Genomic DNA, 8,140 nt, shown 5'->3' with positions numbered 1-8,140 from the left:
CAACAGCTAATTATCCTTATTAACAGAATAACCGTTACAAGTAAATATACAATTGCAAATCTTTTGCCATTCATTTTGTTGACATCCCCCTCAAATTGATGCTGGTGAATCTACAAGCATCAATTTGCCAAGTAAAAAATTGTGACGCTGGCGTGGCAACAATTTAGTGAAAATGTTAGCTATTTAAACGGATGTTGAGACATGTGGTAGATTGATGACTCTACGATCATACACTTCTCGGATAGAGTGACAATCGACCTCGATGTATTTCGTTCGTTCATGGTAAACTGGATTTGCTGCAATCTGTATGGCATTGGTGTTATCAGCATGCATTGAAGTTGGTTGTGCTTGAGACAATCCAAGCTCTGTAAGAAGACCACGTAGCCATATTATCTCAGAACAAGCAACAAACATTGCGCGATATTCTGCTTTAGTGGATGACTTTGAGACTGAATCTTGTTTCTTACATTTCCATGAAATAGGAGCATTCCCTAGGAACATACACCAGCCAGTAGTTCATCTCCTAGTTTCTGGACTACCATCCCAATCAGCGTCACTATAAGCTTGGAGTTGAAGAGATGAATTACCAAGAAAGAATAAACCACGACTTGAAGTGCCAAGGAGATATTTAATGATACGTTGCACGGCTGAAAAATGAAAGTGTCATGGAGATTGCATGAACTTACTAACCGTGTGTACAGCAAAAGAAATATCAGGGTGAGTGATGGTCACATAGATGAGACTACCAACTAGTTTTCGATATTGAATGGGATCGTCAAGAAGCTCTCCTTCATGTCGCCTATATTTAACATTAACTTCCATTGGAGTGTCAACAGGGGTAGCATTGGTGAGTCCCGCTAGCTGGACCAAATCTTGAATATATTTATGCTGGTTTACGAAAATGCCTTCAAGAAGGTAATGCACCTCTAAACCCAAGAAATAATTGAGATAGCCTAATTCTTTCATGTTAAAATTTGAATGCAGCATTTGTTTGATTCTAGAAATAACATCTTGATCAAAACCAGTGACCACAATGTCATCCACATAAACAAGAAGTACGACGATGCCTTTAGGAGTCCGTTGAAGGAAAAGTGATGAATTTGATTGAAAGAAAAACCAAGAAGAGTGGAGAGAAACTTTTCAAACCATACTTTTGGGGCCTGCTTCAATCCATATAAAGAGGGTTTCAATTTGCAAACAATATTCGGGGAGAGGGTCGACATACCACCAGGAAATGTGATGTAAACTTCCTCCTTAAGGTCACCATGAAGGAATGCATTTTTGACATCCATTTGATGTAATGGCCAAGATTTGGATGCAGCAAGAGCAAGGATAGTGCGCACAGTGGTCATCTTGGCAACTGGAGCAAAAGTCTGATCATAGTCTAGGCCATACTCTTGCTTATTTCCATGTACAACCAGTCGCACCTTGTAACGGTCTATGGAGTCATCCGAAAGCAGCTTTATAGAGAGCACAAACTTGATGCCTAAGGGTTTAACAGATGGAGGACATGGCACTATATCCCATGTCTGATTTTCTTCCAAGGTGAGAAGTTCGCTTTCAATAGATTTTTGCCAACATTCATTATGCATTGCATGTTATAAGAAGAAGGAATAGGAATAGATGATAATGTTGTTGTCATGGAATAGATATACCTTTATGGGGGCTTACCAATGCGTGAACTGCGTCGTAAAGGAGCTGGTTCTGGTTTTGGAGCTTATACTGGATCAACATCCAAGGAATTATCTTGAAGGGGCTCATGTGATTGTGCTAGGTGATGGTGAGTGGCAGTATTTCGCCTTTGATAGGTCAATAGAGGTCTAGATGATGAGTGACCTGCAGAAGAATTAGAAAAAATTGGCAAAACAGAAATTGGAGAAGGGACTGAGTCATGATGGTTTGCAAAAAAATATACAATTTCTAGAAAAATGACATTTCGAGAGACCCGAATCCGATGAAGGTTAGGATCATAACATAGAAATCCCTTTTGATGAGGAGAATAGCCAAGAAAATCACATTCAACAGATTGTGCAGTGAGCTTGGTACGTTCATGTGGAGGAAAATGGACATAACATGCACAACCGAAGATACGAACAGTGGAGTAATCGGATGGGTGACCAAATAATCGAGTGAAAAGAGATGTATTACTTATAGAAGGAGATGGCAATTTGTTTATAAGATGAACAACAGTGGAAAGGGCTTCACACCAAAATCGTGATGGCACATGTGACTCCAGCAAAAGGGTGCGGACAACATCTAATAAATGGTGATTTTTTCGTTCAGCTACCCCGTTTTGTTGGGGGGTTGATGGGCATGATCTTTGAGATAAAATGCCATTAGATTGCAACAATTCCTAAAATAAGTGTGATGTGTATTCCCCCATTATCAGAACGAAGAATCTTGATTTTGGAGGAGAATTGGGCCTAAACTTAAGCATAAAAAAATTTGAAAGTGGAAAAGGCTTTATCTTTTGAGTGTAGAAAATAGACCCAAGTGAAACGACTATAATCATCAACAAAAGTAACAAAATATTTTGTAATGAGCATGAGACATAACTTGTGCCACCCCCAAACATCACTATGGATGATATCAAATGGTTGTGTTTCATGCGAATGGTGTGTTGGAAAAGGTAGAATTTTACTTTTGCCAAGCTTACAAGGAATGCAATCGAAATGAATAATAATAAGAGATGGAGTGTGTTTATTTCCACGAAAACCATATTTGAGCATGTCATGGAGTACATTTGAGTTGAGATGCCTAAGGCACTTATGCCACACTTGGTGATCAATAATAGCAGAATTACAAAAGACGAAAGGCAAAAAAAGACTTGGAGACAGCGAGAAATGGATGGGAAAAAGACGTCCAACTTTAGGCCCCTTCGTGATTATCTTCCCCGAGTGTTGATCCTGCACAAGACAACCAGACTATGAGAATGAAACTCGACAATCATTGTCGACTAATTAACCAACAGAAATGAGATTATTGGTGAGACCAAGAGTAACAAAGACATTTTTTAAAAATGAAGAAATATCACCAGTTTCTGTTATAGGCAATTGATTTCCACCATCATTATGTATCTTGAGATTCCCTAAATATTTTTCTATATTAGTAAGGAATCGAGTATTATTGGTCATGTGGTTGGAAGCCCCATAATCAAAGTACCATGGTGAAGAGGAGTTACCTGAGAATCCCAAAGCAGAAAAAGCTGAAATGATAATTTGTTGAACAATTTCAAGGGTCAAAGTTGGAACATCAGTAGTAGCATTTTGATGGACAGGTGTTGGATTGGCAGAACTGTTGGGATTAGAAGAACAGGTTGTGGTGGTAAAAGCTCTTGCAAGTCGTCGTGGTGGCCTTATTGGGCATTCCTTAATAATATGACCATCCTTTTTGCAATAGTTGCAGAATTTTTTCGGACAAGCTGAAGCATAGTGGCCAAAACGCTTGCAACTAAAACATTGAATAGTGCTCATGTTATGGCGGCGTGACTTCCCTTGTGTCGCGTATGCTACTGTAACAGTAGACAATTTTTGTTCTTCAATGATGGACTTGTAAGAAGACGTTGTTCTTCACGTAACAAATCATTAAGACATGCATCCAACGATGGGACAAGATCTCTATGCATGAGAATGGATCGGATACCTTCAAAGTCAGATCGCAATTTCATAAGAAATTGGTCACGTTTAGTAATATCATGAATTGTTTGGACGGAATTAGACCTTCAGAAGGCAAGTTTGCATAAACTATATCAGTGTATTCAGCCCAAAGATTCATGAATTGAGAATAAAAATTAGAGATGGAGAGACTATCCTATTTAAATATAGTGATGTTATGCTCAAGATGGACGGCGAGCTGCATTATTTTCACTATAAATTTTCTTCAGGTAAGACCTCATTGTGGCTACAGTCTTGTAAGGGTGAAGATTCAGGACAATGTTCGAATCAACGGAACCAAGGATCCAGGCCATGACTTGAGAATCTTTGACTACCCATTTGGCATGAGCAATCGTATCTTTTGATCTTTGTTAGGGGCAGGAGTGTTGCCATCAACATGACCCCACAAATCTTTTCTGGTGACAAAGATTTGGAATTGGAATGCCCAAGCTGAGTAGTTTTTCTTATTACGGCGAACAAATAAGACATCATATTTTTCGAAAGCCCGAGCTAGGAAAATAGGAAACGAGAAAAAAAACCCAAGAAGAATCGCGAATCTAGGATGAGGCTGGAAAACCCAAACTAGGTTTTAGGATTGTAACCTAGACTGATACCATGTTAAACTCAGAGAAGATTGAGCCAAAAAGTTGTGTTTCCTCTTGCTGGAGAATTTTCATATAAATACACATGATTACAATCAGTCAAGTTGATTTTCAGCCCACTAAATAAGCTAAACTGCAATATATACATTAACTACAACTAATTATCCTAATTAACAAAATAACCGTTACAAATAAATATACAATTGCAAATCTTTTGTCATTCATTCTGTTGACATGATGTGCCCTTTATGTATCTCATTATGCATTTAGCAGCAAGCATATCACTCTTCTTGGGCTGATTCATGAATATGCTTATTAAACACACACAGAAAACCAACTCAGGTCTGTTCCTGCACAAGAACATTAATGACCCGATTATCTGTTTATACATAGTTTCATTTACTACCTCCTCTGCATCATCATCTCTTAATTTGACATTCACCTCCAACGGACTTTTTACAGCGTTGCACTGATTCATTTTGAACCTCTCAAGCAGGTCTTTCACATTCTTATGTTGATGCATGATCATACGAATAGCGGTGTGCACGAATTCCATGCCTAGAAAATAGCTGAGTTTGCCAAGATTTGTCATCTCAAACTCAGTCTGCATCATTCTTTTGAACTCTTCAATGTCCTCTAGGTTCGAACCTGTCACTAAGAGATCATCTACATACAAGCATATGATTACCAATTCTCCACCCGAGGCTTTAACATATAATATGTGTTCTACAACACACCTCTCAAAGCCGAGATCAAGCAAATAAGAGTCGATTTTCTTATTCCAGGCTCTAGGTGCCTGTCTCAAACCATAAAGAGCTTTATGCAGCCTATACACCATGTGCTCTTTATCCCTTTCACTGAATCCAGGAGGTTGCTGAACATACACTTCTTCCTCCAATGATCCATGCAAAAATGCTGACTTAACATCTAACTGAAACAGCTGCCAATTTCGTTCACATGCAAGTGCAACTACCAAACGTATGGTTTCCAGCCTGGCAACAGGAGCAAAGACTCCAGTAAAATCCACTCTTTGCATTTGCAGAAAACCTCTGACCACAAGCCTTGCTTTATACTTTGACACAGTGTCGTCTGGATTTAGTTTCCTCTTGAAAACCCACTTTACACTGATGCACTGCTTTCTAGGTGGAAAATCAACTAGCTTCCACGTCTTGTTCTTCTCGATTGATCTAAGTTCATCAATCATAGCTTCCTTCCAAACTGATTGCTTCAATGCTTCATCCACCTCCACCGGTTCTGCACCAGTCATAAGTGCAAGATGAAGTAAATCTCCTTCTTCATTAATCTCTACATCTGAGTATATCTCATAGTCAGAAAATCTCGATGGCCTCACCGTTTGTCTTCTAGGCCTCTGCACCGTTTCACTCGAATAAAGATTGCCTTCAGTAGTTGTTTCGATTCTTTCTAGTGTAGACTCATCTGTAAGTCCATGCAACATTGTTTTCTTCAAACTCGAGTGCATGTGTTTCCAATCCCAGCGTTAATTCTCTAACACGATCACGTCTCTGCTCAACACCATTCTCTTGTTTACTGGATCATATAGCTTATACGCTCCAATCGCATGGTACCCCATAAACACCATTGGTTCTCCCTTATCTTCTAATTTGGTCCGCTTTTTGATCTGCTACGTGTGTGAATGATAAAGAGCCAAACACCTTAAAGTGTGTCATAAATGGCTTCTTCCCGGTCCAGATCTCAAGCGGAACCTTGCCCTCCACCTTCTTTGTAGGACACCTATTTAGTATATACACAACTGTCGACACAGCTTCTGCCCAAAAACTTCATGGCAACTCCTTCTCCTTGATGAGACATCTTGCCATATTCATGATGATGCGATTTTTTCTTTCCACCTAGCCATTGTGTTGTGGCGTATACAGTGCAGTGACTTCATGCGTGATTCCATTGCTTTGACAATAACTCTCAAAGGTATGTGAGGTGTATTCTCCACCTCCATCAGTTTTGAGAATTTTCAACACCTTCCCACTCTCCTTTTCTGCAACAGCTTTAAATATCTTGAACATCTCCAAGACTTCACTCTTTGCCTTGATCAAATGTAGCCACATCATTTTGTTGTGCTCATCAACAAAAGCCAGAAAATATTTGTTGCCTACCAAAGAGGGAACCTTAATCAAATCACAGACATCAGAATGTACAACTTCAAGACACTCCTTTGATCTCTCCTCGACTGAGACTAGAATGGCTTTCTAGTTTGCTTGCTTGTCCAAGACGACTCACATGCATTAACTGGCAAAGAAATATTTGGCATACCTGATACCATACCCTTCTCACCAAGCCTCTACAAATCTCTGAAATTCAAATGCCCAAAACACAAATGACACAACCAACTTTCTTCTTCTTTCACAGTAGCCAAACACTGCTGACTTTCAATTTCCTCCAGACTGACTTGAAAGGTCCTGTTCTTAGAGATCTTACTCGTCAACATTAGCTTCTTGTGGCTATCAAGCAACTCAACTATATCACTGTTTCCCGTTATTACAATATATCCTCTTTCTACCAATTGCCCAACATTGAGAAGATTACACTTCATTGTAGGAACGAATAACACGCTGGAAATTATAGCTTGTGAACCATTCTTCCTGTTGATGATCACATCACCCATTCCTTCAACCATCAATGTATTATTTTCTGCGAACTTGACTTTGCTCTTCTTGGTTTCGTCAAAATTCACCAACCACTTTCTATTACACGTCATATGGTTTAAGCAACCAGAGTCTAAGTACTAGATCTTATTCATTGTAGAGGAGCATTCAGTGGAGGTCATTATCATCAGTGTTAAAGGCTTAGAGTAAGAATCTTCTTGTGCAAGATAAGCTTCTTTACTTTGATACTTCTTCTTCTTCTCCTGCTTTCCTTTGCCCGAGAAACATTCATATGAATAATGTACCATCTTATGACAATTAATACATTCTATGTTTTTCTTGTCCTTCTTCTTCTGTTGTTTTTCAAATTTCCCTTTGCCTTCAACAGACTCATACCTTTCATCTTGCTCATTTGTACCATTATCATTCTTCCATTTTCCTTTACTTGACTTTCCCTTCCACTTCTTGAACTTCGTTTTCCCTTCGCCCATTTTATGATGTGCCTTCAGTGCCTGCTCATCAGGCTTGATAGGATTTCTTTCCTGCATTCTCATTTCATGTGCCTCCAAGGAACTTTAAAGTTCTTCTACCTTTAGTTTTTCAAGATCCCTGGACTCCTCAATTGCTACCACAATATGATCAAACTTCTGAGGCAGTGATCTCATAATCTTCTCAATTACCATGAGATCAGTAATAGTTTCACCACAACCTTTCATCTGGTTAGCTATTGACAATACTTTGTTGAAGTAATCACTCACCTTATCACTGTCATCCATCTACAAGTGCTCGTATTGTCTCCTTAACGTTTGAAGCTTCACCTTCTTAATTTTTTCTCCTCCGGCATGGCATCTCACATGTATGCCCCAAGCTTCACTCATCATAGTAGAATTTTGTATTTTCTAAAAATGCATATCATCCACGCATTGATGGATGATGAACAAAGCTTTATCATCTTTCATTTTAAACTCCTTCTTCTGCTCCTTTGTGTCGCCACCAAGACCAGGCTCATATCCTCTTTCTTCCACAATTGCACTGACGACTTGATAACAAAACAAAACCTTCATCTGTGCACTCCACCTGCTCTAGTTTTTGTCTGTGAGAACAGGAAAGCTTGCAGCATGAATATCAGCCATGACACCTTTTCTTTCTTGCCCAAGAACTGTCTTCTTGACCACCTTCAAACGTTTCAACCATACCCTTCAGCCACCATAGTATCACCGTGAGGAAAAGATTGAAAACGCACGCCCTCCAGCCACCGTAGTGTCCC

At 39.3% G+C, this 8,140-nt stretch overlaps 1 protein-coding gene and 1 pseudogene across 1 annotated transcript; both read right to left on the bottom strand.

Moving 5' to 3' along the window:
• Positions 1 to 2,868: 2,868 nt before the first annotated feature.
• Positions 2,869 to 3,774, bottom strand: LOC148198271 (uncharacterized; annotated as a pseudogene).
• A 2,349-nt stretch (positions 3,775 to 6,123) lies between these two features.
• Positions 6,124 to 7,649, bottom strand: LOC124821178 (uncharacterized). Its single transcript, XM_088115736.1, has 4 exons — positions 7,464 to 7,649; positions 7,270 to 7,415; positions 6,620 to 6,972; positions 6,124 to 6,380 (listed from the first exon to the last, which is right to left on the bottom strand). Exons 1-4 carry the CDS (start codon positions 7,647 to 7,649, stop codon positions 6,124 to 6,126), a joined length of 942 nt encoding a protein of 313 aa, XP_087971862.1.
• Between the last annotated feature and the right edge of the window lie 491 nt (positions 7,650 to 8,140).

The sequence above is a fragment of the Vigna umbellata genome, chromosome 5 (assembly GCF_029865625.1).
Source record: "Vigna umbellata cultivar VRB3 chromosome 5, Vumbellata_1.0, whole genome shotgun sequence".
In the NCBI taxonomy this organism is placed as follows: domain Eukaryota; kingdom Viridiplantae; phylum Streptophyta; class Magnoliopsida; order Fabales; family Fabaceae; genus Vigna; species Vigna umbellata.
The sequence above is the reverse complement of the archived record's forward strand: the minus strand, read 5'-3'. Positions and strand labels throughout refer to the sequence as shown.